Consider the following 24,200-nt stretch of genomic DNA (forward strand, 5'->3'; position numbering starts at 1 on the left):
TGGGGAAACACACCAAAGCACAGTATATCATCAGAAACAATAGGCTAGATCTGGATTGTAGCTAATGTTGTGTGTACACTGGTACGTTGGGTTACATACACTTCAGGTTACATACGCTTCAGGTTAGATTCCACTAACCTAGAAATAGTACCTCGGGTTAAGAACTTTGCTTCAGGATGAGAACAGAAATCGTGCTCCAGCGGCGCGGCAGCAGCAGGAGGCCCCATTAGCCAAAGTGGTGCTTCAGCCCAAGAACACTTTCAGGTTAAGAACAGACCTCCAGAACTAATTAAGTACGTAACCAGAGGTACCACTGTACTCCTTTCCAAACCAGAAGTGGGAGTGAACTGAATGTGTACACAAGCTTAGATATGGTCCCTGAGGGAGGAGATTACCTCCTTTCCTTTCTGAACCGAGCTGATTGCTTTCACTCCCATAGGAAACTGTCCAGGGCACCACTTGGGGATCACTGTGGCTCCCTGTCTCTGGCCAAAACAGTGGAAGGGATTGGAGGAACTTTCCAGAATTCAAACCAAGCCAAGGAAATGAACTGCCCAGTTACCAACCTCTCTTCCTTCCTTCGGTGGGGAGTCAGAGCAGGGGTATCAAGAACCTTTGCCTTTGGCTCCCCCTTCTGTTCTCAGGCTCTCTCGGGGTCTGGCGTCCCCCTGGAAGCCACTCAGATGCCCCCCGCTCCTTGCCTTATGATGCCACCATTCACGTTCCTCTGATTGCCAATGACAGTAATTGTTCCTTTTGGAACATGTAGGAGGCAGCGAGGGCTCTTTCCACCCGAGGCTGTGCTATTTCCTGCAACGTTATAACATTCAGTGCAGCTCCTCTTCCCTCAGAAATAGACTTCATATGGCGCTTTTGGGTTGCGTTTTGACTTTTGGTGGGGCGGCACACTCAGCCGAGCAGGCGGAGCAGAAAGGGGAAGGAGTCATTACGACAAGTACGAGCATCTGTGATGATGATGCACAGCTGAGTCCCAAGGATTGATGTGAGTTCTGTCCCAGCGTGCCAGCATCACGCATTTTGCAAACATTACCTTTGAAAGATCAAACAAAATACAAAGGGTATGTTGGGTTTGGTTCATAGGTCAACCAGGGATGGGTCGCAGGCTTCTCCCTGCACTGCTGGCCTTGAGGCAGCTAGCCAGACACAGCTAGGAGCAGGATGCAAAGCCAGATTGACACACTTGGGTCTTCTCCAGAAAACCAATTATTCATGTCTTGATAAGATCAAGCACGTTGTGTGTGTGTGTTCCTTTTGAACTATGCATTCCTTCGCCACATACAGGATTCTCCTCTGCATCCTTCTGTTAGAGAAACAGAAGAGGATGATCGACAGAAAGGGCACAGCTCTTCATTTTAGCAACAGGACAAGAAACCACCTTGTCCTCTATTTGTGACAGGTACACGAAAGCCTGGCTTTAGGGTGTGTGGCTATCACGATCAATCACTCATTTTCACACATTCAAGCACACACACAAAAAACTTGCGTGACGTTACTGTTGACAGATAGCTTAGTCAGGATGTTCAAAGGGAAAACTCGTAAGCTCTGGCTGGATGAAAGCTGCTTCCCTCCCACCCCTTCCATTTGCTTGTACAGTCATACCTTGGAAGTCAAACGGAATCTGTTCCGGAAGTCCATTCGACTTCCAAAATGTTCAAAAACCAAACCGCGGCTTCTGATTGGCTTCAGAAAGCTCCTGCAGCCAATCAGAAGCCACGGAAGCCCGGGTTTCAAAAGAACATTCAAAAACCAGAACAATCACTTCTGGGTTTGCGGCGTTTGGGAGCCAAAATGTCCCGAGTTCCAGGACGTTTGGGATCCAAGGTACGACTGTAATTTCTTGATCCGATTCTAATTTCTCAGTTTAGCTTTTATATTTATTTGTTTTATAAGGGAAGGGTTCTGCAAGATGCACCTTCTGTTTGCTCATCTGGCAGAAGCTGTCAGGGGCACGGAAGTTGTTAGCAGCCAGGTAAATATTGGAGGACTCCTTGCTTTTGCACTGAGGCCTGCTAGCTGGCAGGCAGGCAGGCAGGCAGGCAAGTCCCTCCTCTCCTGATGCCTCCCAGAGCAAGATGCTCAGGGGCATATTATGTGAACAAATGGTGCATGTGTCCATTAGGAGGCAGATTGGGATCTACTGGGAGGTGTCTGGAGTGCTCTGCATTAGGAGGCCTGCCTTCGGAAAAGGAATGCTAAGAAAAATGCAATGCACCCTTTTGTAAAAATGGGTTACAACAGCTTCCTAGCCAAGGTATGTGTGTGAGGGAAACCAGCTACTTTTGCCCACAGGAGGGAGTGGCAAAAATGCCTGGCTGCTTGCATGGCTTCTTCAGAGTTACAGCAAGGGCTTCAGGCTCATTGTGGGAACACGAGAGGGTTTGTGTGGTCGTGAAGCTTGCTTGGGAGCTCTTGAAGACAAGCCTGCCTGCAGAGACTTTAGAATAATAGAATTGGACAGGACCATGGGGGTCATCTAGTCCAACCCCCTGCAATGCAGGAATCTTTTGTCCAATGTGGGTCTCGAACCTCGGATGACCTCAGCAAAGTGGTCCGAGTTTTTTAAAAGGGCCATTTTATTTAGAAAAAAAATAATATATAGGCTGCTTTGTCAGAAAACTCTGATAAGTGATGCTCATTATAAAAGATCTAGCAAAGGGGCATGGGATTTGTGCAGAATGCTGACTCTTACATGCTTATGGTCACGCCAAGACATTTGGTCTGCTCTGCTCATTAACACGTGGGAGAAAGTTCTCCTGAGCCAGCGCCATTGAGAAGAAGCCCAATAATGGGAAGAGCAGACTGGGAGGTGGACAGATCTCAGTGGAAAGGCAGGCCCTCTGAAATGAAAGAGAGCAATGTGAGATAGCATCAGTGTGTTTCAAGGGCTCTTGCTCAGGAGAACTGCCCAATTGTGGGAGGCAGATCTGAAGGAGCGCAAATCTCCCACCCTGTGCATCTTGAGGAAGAAGGGCCACTGGGCTCAATGGGGCCGCTTACTCTCCATCTGCCCCACAGCCAGCATGAATACGTAGCCTTAATGGTGCCTCAAGTGAAGCCCACCTGTCACGGCTGACCTCCACCTATCGGGAATCCTGAGCCCGGCTTCCTCAAGGGGGAAAGAAGTGGATAAAGCCAGCATTAACTTCTGCAGCATATGCTCCAGGCTAGATTAATGCAGAGTGTGGCCACCGGTCTACAGGGCATATAAGAGGCCTTAATGCCGAATCCCCTCCCAGCTCATTTGTTGACTCGAGGGTGATCTGCGGTGCTGAGCTCCTTGAGGAAAGAAGGGAATCCTACATCTCCCCACTATTTTAATTGGGTGTACATTTAAATAGGTGATACTAAGTTGTTGCTTGCTTGTTTTCTGTAATAATAATAATAAGAATAAAATTTATTATTTATAACCCACCCATGTGGCTGAACTTGCCCTATATGTATTTTAAATTTTAAGTGCTTCAAGACTCTGATATATAAAAATATTAACAAAAACAAATAAACAGTTAAAACCATAATAGCATCCAAAAGCAACCGTCACAAAAAACGCCCTAAAGCATTTCCGAAGGGGTAGTTGTGCTGGTCTGGTGCAGCTAAAACAAAGAGGCAATGGGAGGTAGGGGGAAAAGAAATTTATTATCCAGTCGAAAGATGGCAAGACAAATGCCTTCTGAAATAAAGCTGCAATCCTATATGTGTTTATTTGGAAGTTTGCCTGAGAACTGAGAACCCCTGCTTTGAACCATTTTGTGTGGCAGGGATTATTCTGTGTTAAGTGGAGGAATAATCTGAATGCTAGCACACCATTTTCCCAAGAGCGGGCGGAAGGAAGTTGTCATAATTTGTCCTGATATGCTAGAAGCAAAAGTGGTTAAGAGGTTTGATGGATTATTGAGCAGCATTAAAAATGGAGCAGGCTTAATGCTTTGGCGTGAGCAGCAGCAACACCCTCCATCTATCCCAAAGCCCTCCCCAAACACCAGTTAATTGCCTGGCAGCTCCTACAGGCCAGCCTCCCACACAGATGGACATCATAATAACAACTCGCTTTCATTTGAAGCCTGTTTATTTTTGTCAGGAAGCCTCTTTGGGTTTCTGGGAAAGGAGGGCCACATGGCTGGGGCTGAGCACATGAAAGACATCCCGCTCTCTGCAGACAATGGAATGGCTCAAGGTAGGCTGCCCAGGTGATGCTCTGCTCCACCCTTTGCCTAGGTCTTAGGAGAGGAGAAGAGAAAGGTTCTGGGTTCAGAACATATAAATAAGCAGAGTCATCCCATCCTTTGGAATAAAGGTGAAGGGACCCCTGACCATTAGGTCCAGTCATGGCCGACTCTGGGGTTGCGGCGCTCATCTCGCTTTATTGGCCGAGGGAGCCGGCGTACAGCTTCCGGGTCATGTGGACAGCATGACTAAGCCGCTTCTGCCAAACCAGAGCAGCGCACGGAAACACCATTTACCTTCCCGCCGGAGCGGTACCTATTTATCTACTTGCATTTTGACGTGTTTTTGAACTGCTAGGTTGGCAGGAGCAGGGACCGAGCAACCGGAGCTCACCCCGTCGCGGGGATTCGAACCGCTGACCTCCTGATCGGCAAGTCCTAGGCTCTGTGGTTTAACCCACAGCGCCACCCACGTCCCATCCTTTGGAATAGCCACAGCCAAAAAGATATTCAACTCCATATGATGGCGGGAGAGGGACTCTGACAAGCTTCTAAGCACATAAGCAGAGGCCTGGATCTTCATCAGACCCAAGGCCCTCTTCGCCAATCAGTTAAAAGAAAGTATTTCTTCCCACAGCGAACAGCTAAAACTATGAAACTGCAGGAGGCAGTGATGACCACCAACTTGGATAGCTTAAAAGGAGGATTAGGCAAATTCATGGAGAGAGGGAAGGCTACGGGGTGTGTGTGTGTGCAAACTTGAATTAAATATTGGGTGGGGGCAGTTAAAATAAACCCTGTCCCAAATAATCACATGATGTGGCGCGCGCACACACAACATTTGAATGGGAATCCCCCTCAACTTGGGGAAGGATGGCCCCCTCAAATATTTTATTGGAGGGGCTGAAGCGACCTCGGCTCGAGCAGCGGGCTCCTATGGGGCAGGGGTACCAACTTGTGTAAAATATTGCGGGAGGCCAGGTAAGCCCTGCCCTGCATAATCAATCACACACCCCATTTGAATGGCAATGCCCATCAACTGGAGGGGAAGCTGTCCCCCTCAAATATTTTATTGGGGGCGGCGGGGAAGGGACTTCGGCCCCTAGGAGTTGGCTCCTAAGGGCGCGAGGGCTCTTGTGCTCGGATCCTGCATTTGGCTGTGAGAAAAGGATGCTGCCCTAGGCAGGCCAGCAACAAGGCTCTTCCGCTGCTCCATTCTCACAAGAGAAGCCCCCTACCCAGGAGGGGTGCCAACTTGATTTTTTTTTTTTTAATGGGGTTGGGGCAGGTAAACACAGCCCCGCATAATCGAGCTCATGACCCGATGCACGCGCATTATTTGAATGGCAACTTGGGGGTGAGGGGTGCACCCCCCCATTTTTGGGGGGGCGACTGAAAACCCCTCGACCCCTTGGATTTGGCTCCTCTGCGCCCCACAGCATTACCGGAAAGGGAAGCGTCCTCTCTCCTATCCTAAGCTGAGATCTGATCCTTTTGGCAGGCCTGGCCCAGCCAGCCGGATCCACGGCAGGCGGCGGTGGCGAGGCGCTCTGCACGTGCTCGGTGCTGTGGGCAGGGCGACGAGGCCCAGCCCGTCCCGCCCGCCCCCTCGCCGCGCCCCCTCCTCCAATCCCGCCCCCTCGCGCCGCCCCGCCTGGCCTCCCGCCCCGCCCTCGCCGTCCCTGCGGCTGCCATCCCGAGTGCGAGCTGGGCCAGCCGGCGATGGGCAGCCGCGACGCGGAGCCGCCCGGAGAGCTGCAGCCCGACCCCGCCTGAGCCTGCCTGGATCAGTAGCCGCCGCCGCCGCAGGATGGGCTAAGGCTCGGGCCCTGCCGAGGCCAAGGAGGAAGCCAGCAGGCAGGCAGGCAGGCGGAGAGGAGAGGAGCCCGCCGCCCGGGCGCGTGAGGCAGGCTGCCGGCCGCGCTCGCCTCCGCCTCGGCTCGCGCCTTTGTTCTTGCCCGCCCGCCCTCGCCGAGGGGGCGGCGGCGGCGACGGCTCCTCATGGGCAGCGCGGCCGGGGCGCCCGGGGCTGAAGCGCCGCTGCTGCCTCCGCGGACACCCTGCCTCCTCCGGCGGGGGATGAGCGCCCCCCGCCGCCGCCTCCTCCTCCCGCTCCGCCGCCCGGGCGCGCCGCTGCCGCCCTGACCGGCCCTCGGGCCAACTCCGCCGCCGCGATGGTGGACCCGGTGGGCTTCGCCGAGGCGTGGCGCGCGCAGTTCGCCGACTCGGAGCCTCCCCAGATGGCGCTGCGCTCGGTGGGCGACATCGAGGCGGAGCTGGAGCGCTGCAAGGCGTCCATCCGCCGCCTGGAGCTGGAGGTGAACAAGGAGCGCTTCCGCATGATCTACCTGCAGACGCTGCTGGCCAAGGAGAAGAAGAGCTACGACCGGCAGCGCTGGGGCTTCGCCAGACCCGCCCGCGCCGGCCTCGACGACGACGACGAAGACGAGGGGACGGCCGCGGCCGACGACGGAGACGTCGGGGCGCAGACGACCGGCCAGGCCAGGCCGCCGCCGCCGCCAAGCGGCAAACCCCACCACCACCACCGGCCGCGCCCGCCTGCCCTCCGCAAGCTCTCGGCGGCGCACAGCGACGGCTCCGAGGCGGACAGCCCGACGCAGCAGCCCGACGGCAACGGCGAGGCGGCGGAAGGGGGCTCCCCGGCCAGGGCCCGGGCGGCTCCCAGCGGCGGGAACAGCAGAAGTAGCCGCCGCCAGCGCCTTCTGAGCGTCTCCTCGGAGAAGGAGGCGGGCGCCTTCGAGCCGGTGGGCAGCCGGGAGCGCGGAGGGGGCGGCGCGGCCAGCAACGTGGCGGCGCTGCGCTGTAACTTCGAGCGGGGGCTGAAGAAGTCGTTGACGACGGCAGCGGCGGATGGGAAGGAGCCGTTGTCCGCGCCGCCCTGCTCGTCGGACAAGCCCTTCTACGTGAACCTGGAGTACCACCACGAGAAGGGCCTGGTGAAGGTGAACGACAAGGAGGTCTCGGACCGGATCAGCTCTCTGGGCAGCCAAGCCATGCAGCTGGAGGCACGGAAGAAGCTCTTGCCGGGGCTGCGCGGCCGCTCGACCGAGGCCTGCTTCGGCGACGGCGACTACGACGACGCGGAGCTCAACGCCCGCTTCCTCAAGGACAACCTGCTGGACGGCAACGGCGCTGCCCGCTCGTCCTCCGCCTGGCAGGCCGCCCCCTCCGACTTCCAGCCCTACCAGAGCGTTTACGTCGGGGGCATGATGATGATGATGATGGCGGCGGCGGGGGGCGAAGGCGCCGGGGAGCCCGGGGGCAAAGGCGCCCCGCCGACGCCGCTGCTGCGCGGCCACTCGGGCGCCGCCGTCGAGCCGGAGAAGCCGCTGACCTGGCCGCGCCGCTCCTACTCGCCGCGCAGCTTCGACGACATCGGCGGCGGCTACACGCCCGACTGCAGCTCCAACGAGAACCTCACGTCGAGCGAGGAGGACTTCTCGTCGGGCCAGTCCAGCCACGTCTCGCCCAGCCCCACCGCCTGCCGCCTCTACGGCCGCGACAAGAGCCGATCGCCCTCCCAGAACTCCCAGCAGTCCTTCGACAGCAGCAGCAGCCCCCCGACGCCCCAGTCCCAGAAGCGGCACCGGCAGCAGCAGCAGGTCGTGGTCTCCGAGGCCACCATCGTGGGCGTCCGCAAGAGCGGGCAGATCTGGCCCAGCGACGGCGACCTGCCGGCCGGCAGAGCCTCTCTCGACAGCTGCTACCACCTCGGAGAGGCAGGTGGGTGGGAATCTCCTTTTGTGTCCTTGTTCTTCTTCAAGAGGGAAGGGGTGTCTTCCTTTTCTATAGCACGCAGGAGTGTTGAAATTCCTGATAATGGTGTATGTGGGGAGTCCCTTTTGTTTTCTGATGGGGGGGGGATATGTTTTAGCCATATAGCCGCATCTTGACTCTGTACCTGGCTGGGTTGGGGGAGTTTCTGACCTCCCCCTTTGCACAGCTTTGTGATGCCCTGCCTGGCCCACTCAGGTGAGGTCCTCAGGTTGGGCCTTCTCCTCTGCTGCCTGCCCTTGGTTGAGTCAGGTGGTGCCATCCTGAGGCTCCTTCTCCTTCTATGGAAGCTGGGAAAACGCCATCTGGGGGCTTCACATGGTCCTTTATCTCTTCGTGGGAGGGAGGTGCCAGGATGTTGGGGTGCCCAAAGGATCCTTGGCTCTAAAATGCAGATGTTGGGGTGGCGGCAGTGGAGGAGGAGGTCACCCAACTCGAGTGGCCCTTGGACCAGTGGATCCTGCCTCTTTAGCCTGGTTGGAGGGTTCTGTTGTATTGCTCAGAATGACAGGAGAGCAGGGTACACCTGAACCCCCTCCATCCTTTTGCCTCCTGATTTTGAAAGACTTCATGGATTAACCCCCGGCTTTAATGGGTTGCTCAGGTGTTCTTGTGCTGCCATTGAGATGTTACAGAGTGTGGCTTGGCTTGTGCGATCCACGGGTCACCTGCATGCCAAGCAGGTGCTCTGCTGCTGAGCTGCCCCCTTCCCCCACTGTTAACAGGCATGTTGTGTTTTGAGTCAAGGACCAGATTCTACCTGTGATTCATTTTCGCCTGCAGTCATCACATGGTAGACGTGCAGTCATCGCGTGATGGGCCCGGGTGTGTGGATGCACCTGGAAGTCATCTGGCTCAGCCTTTCCCCAACCTAGTGCCCTGCAGCTGTTTTGGACTACGGCTCCCAGCCCCCAAGGCCATTGAGGGGAATTGTAGCTGCAGGGCACCCAGTTGGGAAAGGCTGATCCTAGCCCCTTGCGCTTTCATTTAGGAACCTGCCTGGGTGACCTTTCAGCGGGATGCTAGCTCATCACCTGCAAGGCTGGACATGCTACTTTCTTGGGCCTGAGACTGCTATGCTCCTCCTTGTTTAAGTGTCTTGCTTTTAAGGAGTGTGTCTTCCTGGCGTAAACACTGGCCAGGTGTGTATTGTGTGCCCAGGCAGATGCTGGACTTGACGAGAGCAAGGCTGCTTAGGAGCTGCGTGTACCTTTCTAACAGACACTGGCTTCCCTTGTCCAGTTCTGAGATGATGGACAGTGGTTGTCGCTACTGGAACTTGCCCCTGCAGCTTGCCAGGCATTGTCACTGGACCTCTGCATAAAGAGCAGAGCTGGTTTAGCAAAGCTATAGCTGATTCTGTAGAACAGGTCTAGCAAAGGCCTTGTATAATAATTCATTATTGAGTTATATCTCCTCATGCTTCCAGGAAGTGCCCTTCAGGTAGCCTACAGCCCCGCAAATTCAGCCCAATACCAATTAAAAATCTACATTCGAAATCTTAACAAGTACATGGGTAATGGGGACAGCAAAGGACATGAAAGTGGGGGGGGGGACATTGCATGCTGACAATCATTCTAGAACGATAAGGCATTTCTTTTTAAGGTTGACGGATGCTGGAGGTGCTGAACTGGAAGAAGTTGTGGCCTCTGGAGTGAGGGTCCAGATTGCTCTATATATAGATCCTTCACCTTTGTCATTCCCAGAGTCAATATTGTAATAAGGAACAGCGCCTGACATTTGCAAACAGCTAAATTCCTGCCTGCTTGGCTGGGCTTCAAGAGGCTCTCAAGAGTAGAGAGGTTTTGAAGCTCTCAAGGAGAGTTGGGATCCTTCGTCCTCCTAGTTTGGCATTTGTTAATATTTAAATGCAGGTAGAGTGTCTGAGTCTCCTTTTCCTGCCTCTCATTTATTTCCTGAGAATTTATCTCCCCACCAACCCACATGATATGGGGAGGGGGATTGTTTGGGCTCTGAGCTGGCTTTGGCACATGGAAGGCGAAGGCTCCTTATCCTCAAAGTGACCTCTCCCCTCCCTCTCTCCCTCCCAGATTAGAGAGCCCTCAATTTCTTTTCTTCTCAGGACTTGTGGATCTTGTGGGAGAAGCAATGGGGGCGGGGATGGGAGAGGGAGGAGGCTCAACCACTGGTCTAATCTGAACTGCAGCCATCTGTCCTGTGATGATGCTCTTTAGATGTCTGCGAAGCCTCTCCTCCGGCTTGCAGTTTCCTGGGCAGGAACAATAGGAGGGGAGGGAGGGGAGGGTGCCCAGGCCATTGCCTCGGGGCCCTCTCTTCTCTTTCAGCTGCCTGGGCTGTCCTTGCAGAGAGGCAGGTGCCTTTTAAATGGGTATTCCCTCCTCCACACACACAAAGCTTTTGCTCTTCTAGCAGATGAAACCCTGAAACTGTGAGGCACCAGACCTGGTTCCCCGGCAAGCCCAGAATTTGTGTGTGTGCTTGCAAAGGGTCATGTCTCTCCATCCCACAGAAACAGCAGTGAATACCTTGCAGAATAAGCCTGATGCAGGAAGAAAGGGCCCCTTTCCATCATGGCATTAACCGCATCCACTGTTTTATTTTGTCTATGCTTCCACGTTGTTGTTGTTGTTGTTGTTGTTGTTGTTGTTGTTGTTGTTGTTGTTGTTGTTGTTATATCCTACCTTTTTAGCAGACCGGGGCTGCTAAATTCAGCTTACACAAATTACAACAAGACAGATGAAATACAAAAAAGATATAAAAGATAACGATTAAGGATAATTTAGAATTAAGGCAATGTTAAAAACCAATCTATTAAAATTCAGGTAATCAAAAACATGCGCTGCTCCTGGTGGCTAATAATACAGGGAAAAGACACCTTTGAAACAATTAAGGTGCATAGCAGCGTAAATGTAAAAGGAAGAGAAGCCAGAACTATGAAGAACAAAGTGGGTGGCCTCTCAAAATAACCTGAGCAGGAAAAGAGGCAAATCTGCCTCTGGGGTTTGTTTTGACCTTCCTTCGCTTGAAGGTAGAAGCAGCTGGTTGTGAGGGAGCAAAATGAAGTTCTGTAAGGGAAGATCTCAAAGCTGGGTCTGCTACTGAGAAGGCCCCACTTTCCCTGGATCCCTGAAGTAACAGCAGGACCAGCTGACATGGAAGGCAGTATTCTGGACCCCGGTACGTTACAACCAGCGCTCTAAATTGTGCCCAGAATTGAAGCTGCGGTAAAGCAGGAGTGAGTTGCATACTCTCCACATCTGACTGTGATCAAGAGCCTGGCTGAACCAAACTCCTTCAGAGGCAGCCCTCCATCGAGTGCATTGCAGTAGTCCAGGCGACATGTAAATAAGGCCCACATTCCGGCAGCCTGATTGGACATCTGGGAATGGGTGTAGCGGGTGCATTGGCCTCATTTGTGCAAAGGTGTTCTTTGGTGCTGATGCAATCTGGGTATTTAGGCTCAGAAGATGAACCCCCAGAAAATGAACTTGGGTCTTCAAGCACAGCAACCCCCCCCCCATCCAATGCAGATTGAACGGTATTCCCTATAGGCCAGGAACACCTTTGACATGTCTGGATTAAGTTTCAATTTGTGTGTTCTCCTGGCGCCATTTTGGATGGGGGGGTAAAGTCTCAACGTCTTCAGGGAAACCTGGAGTTGAGATGCAACCATGTACTCAAGTGCGCTGCCCAAAAATGCCCAGATGCCAATGGGGGGTATTCAAGAAGGTCTTTTCTAAAAAAACCAAAAGCTTTCCCACCAACTCTTTTCAGGTTCAGTGGACCGATGCTCTGCCGTAGAGTGGCATTTGCCACCCCACCTTCCTCACTCAGTCTGGCCCTCTCAAGGCAACTTTTGTAAGCCAGGAAGGGTTAAGTGCATACATGGCTAGGTTCCAAGATGTGCAATCACACCTTCAGATTGCACAAACATCCTCCAGAGCTGGATGAGCAGGTGCTGAAGTGACCTGCTGCAAGGTGCAAACCGTTTTATCTGCAGAATGCCTTGTAAACTGGTCACCGTGAGGGTTCTTCAGTATCGTCTTGCAGAGATGTCAGAGGCCCTGGAAAAAGCTCTTCTGGACAACTCTGTCCCTCTGCAGTGGTGGTAGAGAAGCATATCCTTCGCACCCCCTGGAATAACCCCTGAAAGGGTATCTTTTATGTGTTCCCTCAATACTTTTCTGCCCTCATGGCTCCCTATTCATATTCTCAAGATCTCCAGGGAGCCTGTTTGGTTTTGCTGAGTGGGTGGCTTGAGGGCCATTTTGTCAGCTGTCCATCCAGAAAGTTGGACAGTCCCCAAGACCCATTGGGAAGTGGTAGTCATCCGCCAGTCTCTTTATGGGAGCCTTCATAAAAAAGGTAAAGGACCCCTGGACGGTTAAGTGCAGACAAAGGTGATTATGGGGTCCACTTTCAAGCTGAGGGAGCCGGCGTTTGCCGCAGACAGCTTTCCAGGTCATGTGGCCAGCAGGACTAACCCACTACTGACACACAGAGGACCATGACAATAGCCAGAGCACATGGAAATGCTGCTTACCTTCCCGCTGCAGCAGTACCTATTTATCTACTCGCAGTGGCGTGTTTTTGAACTGCTAGGTTGGCAGGAGCTGAGACAGAGCAATGGGAGCTCACCCTGTCGTGGGGATTCGAACCACCAACCTTCTGATCAACAAGCCCAAGAGGCTCAGTAGTTTAGACGATAGCACCAACTGCTGTTTAGACCATAGCACCACCTGCTCCCTAGGAACCTTCTTGATCGGTCTTCAATTGGACCCTGTAGGGGCAATATTCCTATTCCCCCTAACAGTAAGAATCTACTCCTGTGGCAGAGTTGTAGCCCATAATTGCTGGTTGGGGGTGAGCTACATGGTAAGGTAAAGGTAAAGGTACCCCTGCCCATACGGGCCAGTCTTGCCAGACTCTGGGGTTGTGTGCCCATCTTACTCAAGAGGCCGGGGGCCAGCGCTGTCCGGAGACACTTCCGGGTCACGTGGCCAGCGTGACGAAGCTGCATCTGGCGAGCCAGCGCAGCACACGGAAACGCCGTTTACCTTCCCGCCAGTAAGCGGTCCCTATTTATCTACTTGCACCCGGGGGTGCTTTCGAACTGCTAGGTTGGCAGGCACTGGGACTGAGCAACGGGAGCGCATCCCGCCGCGGGGATTCGAACCGCCGACCTTTCGATCGGCAAGCCCTAGGCACTGAGGCTTTTACCCACAGCGCCACCCACGTCCCATGCTACATGGTACATTACTGCTATTTGTCTATTTATTACATTAATATCCCACCTTTTCTTCCAAGGAGCCCAAGGTGGCATACATGGTTCTCCCCCCACTCTCAATCCCCACATCAGCCCTGTGAGGTTGGTTAGACTGAGAGGCAGTGACTGGCTCACCCAGTGAGCTTCATGGCTGAGCGGTGATTCGAACCCACTTCTCTCAGGTACTAGTCTGCCACCTTGGGATGCACATAGTGAGGAGTCATTTGTTTGAAAGCCCCTGTCCATGTGCTTGGTTCTCCCTCCTTGTGCTTGGTTCTTCACTGCTTTGAAGGGTCTCCACTGCCATCCCACTGGTTGTGATTTCCTTTTCTGAGCTCTTGGGCTTGGCTGTTTGTGGGCAGGGGATGCCCCACCCCTTGAATGGTTGAAAAGGGGGAGCCAGCCCCCCTCCCGCAAGTTTTGATGATAAACCTTTGGGGAGAACTGGAGGGGGGCAGTGTTATTTTCCTCATTGTATTTTTAAAGCTGGTGTGTGCTTGCAGGGGCAGCAGCTTCAAGGTATTCAGAATGCAAATCACTCCAGATCAAAACTCGGCTCTGCATTTGGCTGGGGCCTCAGAATCTGCAATGTTCTCCCACTTTATTTTGTGTTATAGCGTTTCAGATGCCAAGCTGGGGGCAGTGTTAGGTGTTCTGACTACGGATTTTGTTATAGTGGGGGTTGGTAGCAAAGCTCCCCTCCTCCAGCTTTCCTCTTTCCCCTCCATTAGCTCTGCAGAGAATATGGAGTAGCATAACTTCACAGAAAATATTTCACATCCTTCTCTTTAAGTGACATTTGGCTGTCCCCATATTTATTTACCTACTTAATTTATAGAACTGCCCCATAGCAGAATAAATCTAGGAAGCCAGTGTGGTGTTGTGGTTAGTGTTGGACTAGGACCTGGGAGATCAGGATTCAAATCCCCATTCACTGGGTGACTTTGGGCCATAGCTGTCAACTTTTCCCTTTTCTTGCGAGGAATCCTATTCGGAATAAGGGAATTTCCCTTTTAAAAAAGGGAAAAGTTGACAGCTATGCTTTGGGCAAGTCACAGCCTCTTAATCTACCTTGCAGGGTCATTGTAGGGATGAACAGAGGAAGGAGCTGTGTATTCCTTGGAGGAAAAAGGTGGGATATACCGTATTTTTTGCTCTATAAGACTCACTTTTTCCCTCCTAAAAAGTAAGGGGAAATGTGTGTGTGTCTTATGGAGCGAATGCAGGCCGCGCAGCTATCCCAGAACAGCAAGAGGGATCGCTGCTTTCGCTGCGCAGCGATCCCTCTTGTTGTTCTGGCTTCTGAGATTCAGAATATTTTTTTTCTTGTTTTCCTCCTCCAAAAACTAGGTGCGTCTTATGGTCTGGTGCGTCTTATAGAGCGAAAAATACGGTGAATGCAATAAACAAGCTCTTCTACTTCCCTACTTAGGAAAGCTGGAGGGGCCAGCCAGGTGGAGATGCCAGTCGCCAAATCTCCACGTGGTCGCTGTTGGACTTGCACCAGTCGCAAAGCGTGCCTGGGCAATTTCTCACACTGCTTTAAAGTGCTATGGCAGGCGGTCATAGTCAGGATCGCTTTGTAGCCACTCACATACCAGGCAGTGGAGGGCCGTCACAGTTTAAGAAGTGTATTGAAAGCTGGAACATGTGCAGAGGAGGGTGACCGGGGTGCTAGAGGGTCTGGAAACCAAGCCATATGAGGAACGGTTGAGGGAGTTTGGTGTGTTTATCCTGGAAAAGAGGAGACTGGGAGGTGATACGATAGGTAAAAGGTAAAGGTACCCCTGCCCATACGGGCCAGTCTTGCCAGACTCTAGGGTTGTGCGCCCATATCACTTAAGAGGCCGGGGGCCAGCGCTGTCCGGAGACACTTCCGGGTCACATGGCCAGCGTGACGAAGCTGCTCTGGCGAGCCAGAGCCGCACACGGAAACGCCGTTTACCTTCCCGCTAGTAAGCGGTCCCTATTTATCTACTTGCACCCGGGGGTGCTTTCGAACTGCTAGGTTGGCAGGCGCTGGGACCGAGCAACAGGAGCGCACCCTGCCGTGGGGATTCGAACCGCCGACCTTTCGATTGGCAAGCCCTAGGCGCCGAGGCTTTTACCCACAGCGCCACCCGCGTCCCCTGGTGATACGATAGCTGCCTTCAAATACCTGTATGTCAGATGAAGAAGGCTTGTTTCCTGCTGCTCCAGAGGGTAGGACCGGAACCATTGGATTCAGATAACGAGAAATTAGATTCTGGCTAAACGCTATAAAGAACTTTCTGACCGTAAGAGCTTTTTGACAGTGGAACCGAGGTTGAGTGGCCATCTGTCGGGGATTCTTTAGCTGTGCTTCCTGCATTGCAGGGGGTTGGACTAGGTGACCCCCAAGTTTACAGTCTTGTGCTTCTCCACATGCTGTGATTGAAGGCTGGCGATGTTTCCTCCTCCCTGCGCTTCTCCACAGATGGGGGGGGGAGAAAGTGGACTGAAGGAGCACTTATAGGGGGGCAGTTTCTGGTGGGGCTTAGTTGATTAACTAATTGTATCAGTCGTAATTGGTTTATTAGCTGGTTAAATCTCCACCCATCGGCAAATGGATGTAGCCATTGTTTGAAAGAGGAACGCTCTTTGGAGAGGCAAAGAGAGAAGGGGAGGGGGCAGGGAAACCCAGCTAGATGGGTGGGGTATAAATTATTATTATTATTATTATTATTATTATTATTATTATTATTATTATTAATTTAGGCCATGGCCCAGTAGCGTGCACGGTTTGCCTTGTGTGCCGAAGGTCCCACTGGGGCGTCTTGCCTCTTCCACCCCCACCCTCCAACCCCCTGATTTACGTTCTGAAGAAGCCAAACCAGTTTCCCCTTGATGACAAACAGCCTGGAATTCAAACCAATTTTTCGGGCTGGCGGGTGGGTGGATTACCAGTCCATCCGGCTTTGCTCCTTTTTCACGTGTCCCCCACACCTCCTCAGTGCGCCATTAGAATAATAGAATTCTAGAGTTGGGAGGGACTCCGAGGGTCATCCAGTCCAACCCCCTGCGATGCAGGAATAAAGCAGCTGGCCACCTGACCACTGTTCAGAAACCTCCAGCGAAGGACAGCCTGCCACCTTCCGAGGTCGTCCGTTCTGCTGTTGAACAGCTCTGGCCCTCAGAAAGTTCTTTCTGGCATTTAGTCCTTTCCTGCCATTTGAATCCATTGGTTCCGGAGCGGCAGAAAACAAGCTTCCTCCATCCTCCATGTGGCAACCTTTCAGGTATTTGAAGATGGCTTGCTCGCTTGGTCTTGCAGCCGTCTGGTGGCCACGGACTTCACTGGGTGAGACCTGTGGCTTGCCCTGTGCCAGGATGGGCAGCCATCACTGGGGCAAGAGGCGGCTGTCAGTGGCCTGGCTGGCTGGCTGTTTGTCCAGTCTATTCAGAAAAGCCAGTCCTGCGCAGAGAGAGGTCAAGAGTGGGGGAGGCCTCTTTTGGGGGGGGGATGGGAGCTGTGTTTTGCAGATAACCTGATGAAAGAATGAGTGTGTGCGAATGTGGAATGCTGCATAGTCTTCACAATTTGTTTATTTAATGCATTTTTGCTCTGCCCTTTAGCCAAAACAAAGCTCCCAGGGCAGCTTGCGAGTCTCAGGAGGCGTCAGGGCAATCCCTGCCCTCGGGCTGAAATGTGGAGGCCGTTCTCATCATCCGCTGGCATTTGTGGGGCCCCTGGAGGGCCTCCCTCCTTTCTCTCTGCTGCCAGGGCTGGGCTCTTTCTCTCAGGGAGGGCCGAGATGTCAGATGGGCAATAGGCAGGGCTTGTTGGGAGTACCTGGATTGCCAAGCAGTTGAAAGTTCTGCACCAAGCTAAGTCAGAATATGTGACCTGGACAAATGATTGGTTTTGAATTTCAGGGGGTTGGGCTAGATGACCCTTGGGGTCCCTTCCAGTTCTATGGTTCTATGACACTTTCAGTGATTTCTCAGTTTGCCTGTAGTCCTGGTTTTGCTAGCCAAAGCACTCATATGCCTCTCCCGATTGCTGGGAGTCTTGTTAAGCTCCTTGGCCATTAAAGCTAGTGATTTGCACACATGTGTGCTCTCTCTTTTAAAAAAAGAAAGAAGGAAAGTTTACACCTGAGCTTTGATGGGGGACACTTTTTAAGGATAGAAGCAAAGCAAACAGAGGGCTTGTGATATGTAGTCCAGCTTTCTGTCGCTTCTCCATGCAATGCAAAAGCTGGACACCTGTAATGCCACAGATGCCGTCTTGAATGTTGAGGCTTAGTCTTGGAATACTGTGAAGAAATGTGGGTGCATGACTCTGAGCACCTGGTGAGGGCCTTTAGGTCACCCCAGGGTAAAGTTAAGGTGAAGGGACCCCTGACCATTAGGTCCAGTCATGACTGACTCTGGGGTTGCGGCGCTCATCTCACTTTATTGGCCGAGGGAGCCAGCGTACAGCTTCCGGTTCATGTTGCCAGCATGACTAAGCCACTTCTGGCGAACCAGAGCAGCGCACGGAAATGCCGTTTACCTTCCCGCAGGGGCGGTACCTATTTATCTACTTGCACTTTGACATGCTTTTGAACTGCTAGGTTGGTTGGAGCAGGGACCGAGCAACGGGAGCTCACCCCATCGCGGAGATTCGAACCGCCGACCTTCTGATTAGCAAGTCATAGGCTCTGTGGTTTAACCCACAGCTCCACCCACGTCCCTCACCCCAGGGTAGCTGCATCCAAATCCTGCATTTTTGGGATTGGGTGTCTGCATTTGCATCCCCTGGACAGGTGTGGCCAGCATTCTCTGGCATGGCTCAGCTCCCTCTTCCCTTTCACCTGGGCTGGCTCTGCAATCAAGTTTCTTTTGCTCCTCCCAGTTTGGCAGGAACCAGGCAGCTGCTGGACTGGAAACTGGACCCCTCGAGCCCCAGCCAAAAGGGGCTTTCCATGCCAGGGCCTGCTTTGCTCCTGATGGAACTGTTCATCCTGCCTCTTCTCCGACTGCCTTGCCTTTCCCCCTCCTGACCCTTCTCTGCTTTCAGTTTGCTTCTTTCCCGCTGGCTGCCCCTTCAGTTTCTTCGGAACCCAGTAAAGACCAGGCGAGCGAGCGGCTGGTGGTCTGGGGTGAGAGCGGAGACTGCTGATGGGGACTGGCGGATGGTCTTCCTCCTGCTGGCTTCCTTGTCATCTGGTGGCCAGCTCTGGGTTCTGGGATCTGGTTTCACTAAGCCGCACAGAAGAGGAAACTTTTGGGATCTGCTTTCCTCCTTCCTCTTTTAGTCCTAAAAGACAATGGGGGGAAGTTAGGAGAAAGGCCATGATCAATCTCAGCATATACAGTGGTACCTCGGGTTAAGAACTTAATTCGTTCTGGGGGTCTGTTCTTAACCTGAAACTGTTCTTAACCTGAAGCACCACTTTAGCTAATGGGGCCTCCTGCTGCCGCCGCGCCACCACCACACGATTTCTGTTATCATCCGGAAGCAAAGTTCTTAACCCGAGGTGCTATTTCTGAGTTAGCGGAGTCTGTAACCTGAAGCGTCTGTAACCCAAGGTACCACTGTATATCCTCAGAGCTCTGCAGAATCAGACCAAAATTTCACTTGAGGCTGTATCTTGTTGGGAAAGAAGGGATTTAGCTGAGCCTCTTGCTCGATGTGACACCTTCTACATATGAACAACATTAGAAACTCAGATATATAAGCTAGGCGCCAAATGGCTCCTTAAACCAAGGTTGCAGTCGCCAAAACGGAATGTCTAGTTGTCATTTTGGGGCAAGACCAAAGTCTTTATTTTTCAAAGGACTGACTATGATTGATTCCCAGTTAGACTTCTGGCTAGTTCAGATGACGGGTTAAGAGCTTTGAGAACTTAAGAAGAAAAGTCGCCTGGTTCCAAGTGGTCGAAAACCAGGTGCAAAATGCACCTGGCTAATTTCAAACACAGCATACAAAGTGTTTTATTTTATGCAGAGAAGCAAATTGCCTGCTGTGAGATACCACCTGAGGCCCCTGAAGTGCTCCAGCCCAGGCGCAGGTGAGCCTCCTTGGCCGCCATTTTGTGTGTGAAATTGCAGGAGAAACTGATTCAGTTCATGAAGCTGCTGGCCTCTTTGCTTGGCCACTGAGCCAGGATCCTTTCTGAAATGGTGTTTGCCTCCCAGTGACATGTTGGCTGCCATCAGTCCGGCTATTTGAGCAGGCAGCTCTGGTTTGCCTTCGTTGGACCAAGGAGCTCAAATCTCTCTCTCTACACCCCAATCCCTTGCCGTAAAGGGGAGGGCTTTGTAACCCAGCTGCTGCCTATGGGCGGCTGCTCTGCCTAGTAAGGAAAACCACTTTGCTCCCCCCTGGGGCTACTGCAATTCCAGTCTGGCAAATAACTCTTCTTTTATGACTCTTGCTGTGATGGGCTGTAATAGTGGCTGGTGGCGGAATGGAGCCTGGCTGGTCCAGCAGGAGATGTCTCTGGCTTTTCATTTGCTCTTAACCACATCAGGTGGGGGATGTCTTCTGGGGCAATTGCCCTCTGAGCAGATGCAGTATTGGGGGAGAAGTAGCTTTCCTTTGGCTCCATTGGGTAGATGAGTCTAGGCTGAGCTTGAGCCCAGTCTTCCTCATCCTGGTGCCTTCTAGGTGGTTTGGACCACAACTCCCATCAGCCCCAGCATCACATAGCTGTATTGGGCATCCCGTTCTCAGAGTGGCCAACCAGATGCCCCCAACGGGACCCCCCCCCCCAGGCAGGATCCCAGCACAAGAGCCCTCTCTCTCCCTTCAGTTTCCAGCAACTAGAATCCAGAATCATTGCTGCCTTCCAGCTGTGGAGGCAGAACATAGTCCAGTGGTCAGTGGCCTCCCTTGATGGAGGTGGAAGCCCTTCATGCAGAGGCTGCATCGCTTGGGGGAATCCCTCCCGTTTTGGATTCTTTGCATCAAGCAAGAGTTGGATTGTGTGGCTTTCAGGGACCCTTCCAACTCTTGGGTAACTTGAGCAAAATTAAGTAGACTATTCTACTTCTCAGGTTTCTGTGATGGGCCTGGGAAGCAGGATTAGCTGTCCAAAGATTGCACTCTTCCATTGGCTACTAAGGACAGGCAGTGCTTCTCTTTGGGCAAGGAAGGTTAAAGGTACCCCTGCCCATACGGACCAGTCTTGACAGACTCTAGGGTTGTGCGCTCATCTCACTCTATAGGCCGGGAGCCAGCGCTGTCCGCAGACACTTCCGGGTCACGTGGCCAGCGTGACAAGCTGCATCTGGCGAGCCAGCGCAGCACACGGAACGCTGTTTACCTTCCCGCTAGTAAGCGGTCCCTATTTATCTACTTGCACCCGAGGGTACTTTCGAACTGCTAGGTTGGCAGGCGCTGGGACCGAGCGACAGGAGCGCACCCCGCTGCGGGGATTCGAACCGCCGACCTTTCGATCAGCAAGTCCTAGGCGCTGAGGCTTTAACCCACAGTGCCACCCGCGTCCCACAAGGAAGGTTGGGGGGTGTTAAACACTGTCCCCCTTTTCCATCATCATCACATTTATTTATTAAATGCAAACGGACAGCTGAGGGAAAAGGGTATTTGTTTTTAAAAATGCTTGCTAATTGGAGATAAATTTGTAATGCAAGCAGCATGTAATAGGAAAAAAATAGAAATATCTGAGAAAGAGTAGGAAGCCAGTTTTTGGAAAAATCGTATTAAAATAGTTTTAATTTGGCATTGATGTGTTATAAATTTGGAAAATGAATATGTATATGGAAAATGAATATACTGTATATATATATATATAGCGCGCCAAGAAGTGATAGCATCTTGCAGGAAGTCCCCAGGTTCAATCTCCAGGTAAGGCCTTTCTCAGCGTTCAGTCCCCAGGTGTTGTTGGACTACAACTCCCATCATTCCTAGCCAGCATGGCCAGCGGTCAGGGATGATGGGAGTTGTAGTTCAAGAGCATCTGGGGACACAGGGTTGGTTGAGAAAATCTGCCCTAGAGAGTCTCCTGTCTGAAATCCTGGAGAGCTGCCACTGCCAGTCAGTGTAGTAGACAATACTGAGCTAATGGACCAGTGATCTGATCCAGTGTAAAATGGCTTCCTATGTTTCTACTAGCTGCATACAGGAAAAAATAAAATCCCAATTAAAATAGACCGGCAACTGTGCTAAAAAAAATTAACAGAGTACAATTTAAGCAACAGCATCAAAAGGTGTGAAACGGATTGTAAGGAGAAAATGTCTCTGTGTGTGTTTAGGGGGTGGGTGAGAAAATAATTTTCAAGAGCTATTCCTGTTATCTCTCCAACACTGACTGATAGGAGGGGCTTATCTCTCCTTTCCATGTGCCCCAGAGGAAGCTGGGATGGAAGAAGAGAATCTCCTCTCACCGCCCGGACAACAGGGAATAAATCAAAACAGGATTGGGCACCAGAGAACAGTTGGCAGTTGAAAACAATGCCCCCTTCCAGCACACTGGCATCTCAACTCCCCCCTCCCCGTAATGTTTAATATGCACGATGGGGGCTGGACTGATCTGGGGCATCCTTTGAGCAAGCCGCTCATTTCAGCAAGCATCCCTTTTTCTTCAGCCAAAAGACCCCCCCCTTCCATTTAAACAGGAGGTTGCAGCTCAGAACTGCGTTTTGGAGGCGGAAAGTGCTTCTGAATGTGTTTTATGGGGTGGGGGAGAGAAACTAATGAATTTTAAAGCAATCCTGGTGTGGAGAATATTGGGAGAGGCACTTGCTTGGCTTTCCCTCCTTTTTAGAAACGCCTTGGAGGGTTTGATACGATCATGACTTTAATGGACATTCCTCCGTGTGTGTGTGTGTGTGTGTGTCTGTCTGTCTGTCTGTCTTTCTGTCTGTCTGTGTCTGTGTCTGTTTAGCAAGTGGGGAGGCGTCTGTCAACCTTGTCTCAGTGAAGAGAGCATGGGATCCAGTTTTGTGGAAGGGCAAATTTCCTTTCCCTTGCAGCAATGAGCTAGCTCTCAGTTCTGCCCAGAGGCTGCTGGAATAAGGAGCCAGGAAGGAGTGGAGGTCCTCATTTCTTGCTTCCAATAATGAAATTACAGTGTGCAGCAACTCAAGCATGGGGTGGCTAACCTCGGGCCTGGGGGCCAATTGCAGCCCTCTGTCTGTCCCTTGGGACTCTTCCCAGGAAACGCCCCCTCTCCCTAGGCCACACCCCTTGCTGGCCTTGCTCCACACCCTCCTTGAGTGCCATGGCCTTAATCTCTGTAGAAACGATTCTACAGTCCAAAGGTGTTGTCGTTTAGTCGTGTCTGACTCTTCGTGATCCCATGGACCAGAGCACGCCAGGCACTCCTGTCTTCCACTGCCTCCCGCAGTTTGGTCAGACTCATGCTGGTAGCTTCGAGAACACTGTCCAACCATCTCGTCCTCTGTTGTCCCCTTCTCCTTGTGCCCTCCATCTTTCCCAACATCAGGGTCTTTTCCAGGGAGTCTTCTCTTCTCATGAGGTGGCCAAAGTATTGGAGTCTCAGCTTCAGGATCTGTCCCTCCAGTGAGCACTCAGGGCTGATTTCCTTCAGAATGGAGAGGTTTGATCTTCTTGCAGTCCATGGGACTCTCAAGAGTCTCCTCCAGCACTATAATTCAAAAGCATCAATTCTTCGGCGATCAGCCTTCTTTATGGTCCAGCTCTCACTTCCATACATCACTACTGGGAAAACCATGGCTTTAACTATACAGACCTTTGTTGGCAAGGTGATGCCTCTGCTTTTTTGCCTTTGGCCCCTCCCACCAGTGGCATGTGGCCCCCAGACGGTTGTCCAGAGGAGATTGACTGCAGGGGGTGGGGAGAGACTTGACTGTACATTTACCCAACCTGCACTGATTGAACTGAACCAGTTGCCAGCTTGCCACTGAGCTCAGTTTGAGGTGTTATCATTAACACAGAAAGCTCTAAACACCTCAGGACCAGGTTACCTGAAGGAACGCTTTCCCTCCTGCCCTGTTAGATCACTGTGACCTTTGGAGGGGGTTCTACTGGCACTCCTGCAACCTGCAGAACTAGAGGGGGCATTCTTGGTGGCAGTGGCCACCTGGTTGAACAGAATGCCGCCCTCCTCACCCCCCTCCCCGGCCATCTGGCATGCACCAATGGTTTCTGCTGCCTGTTAAAAAATAAATAAATCCCTGGGCGTTTGCAGACCAGGGGTTTTTAAAACTGCAGTTTTGATGTTCTTGTGTTTTATTGTTTTGCAGAAGCTTTGCGGTTTTTAGATTCCAAGCACGTTGTAATTTTTAAGCTTCAAAATAAAATGAATAAGCTTGGAAGCACAACCCGGGGCTAATCTAACAGGAACACAATCCAGTGTGGTTATTGTGCTCTGGAATCCTATACTAGGGAGTCCCGTGCAGTCGAAAAGCTAGCACGTTTTAACCAGCCAGGGTTTTGATCTAGCAGCAGGTTATTATTCCCTTTTACATATTTGGTGCCCCTTCAGAGGCAGATTTTTGTGGCCAACTGTTTACTGTGTTAACGGGGGCCATTTATTATCTGTCGCCCAGGCATGCATCAGTTCACTTAGGCCAGGGGGGAGTGTCTCTGCTAAATCAATTTGCAGCTGGTCCCTAAGGGGATCAATCCAGCACATCCCATATGGTGCCCAGGAAGACCCACCAGCTCTCTGCTACATTAGGGAGCAGGAGAGAGGCATTAATGAAGGTAGTGTTAGCCCCCCACCCTGCGACACCCCCCCTTTCGGTTGCCACCTCCCTCCTCTTAGGATTCCACTAGCTGTTCTCTGTGGTCTTCTGGAATTACTACGAGGCATCACGCTCCTCTGGTCTAATGCTCAGTGGTTTCTTCAGTTTCTGAAGCTGTGTTTAAAGTCTCCAGATCTCATGAGAAAGTAGCTTCCTGGGTCGAAAGGAGCATGTGGGAATAACCACCTCTGAGCATTGCCAAATGCTTCACGGGTTGGGGCTGCTCAGAGCCTCTGGGGACAAGTGCCCCATCTGTCCAAGAGACAGGTTGGAAG

At 52.2% G+C, this 24,200-nt stretch overlaps 1 protein-coding gene across 1 annotated transcript in view; it reads left to right on the forward strand.

Moving 5' to 3' along the window:
* The first annotated feature begins 5,859 nt into the window (after window positions 1–5,859).
* BCR (BCR activator of RhoGEF and GTPase) overlaps window positions 5,860–24,200 on the forward strand; it is a 91,439-nt gene continuing 73,098 nt past the window's right edge. Inside the window, exon 1 of the mRNA XM_028711013.2 lies at window positions 5,860–7,925. Within this exon, the coding sequence (XP_028566846.2) occupies window positions 6,356–7,925 (1,570 nt within the window). The 5' untranslated portion in view covers window positions 5,860–6,355. The remainder of the gene's footprint in view (window positions 7,926–24,200) is intronic.

The sequence above is a fragment of the Podarcis muralis genome, chromosome 16, assembly GCF_964188315.1.
Source record: "Podarcis muralis chromosome 16, rPodMur119.hap1.1, whole genome shotgun sequence".
Taxonomy (NCBI): Eukaryota; Metazoa; Chordata; class Lepidosauria; order Squamata; family Lacertidae; genus Podarcis; species Podarcis muralis.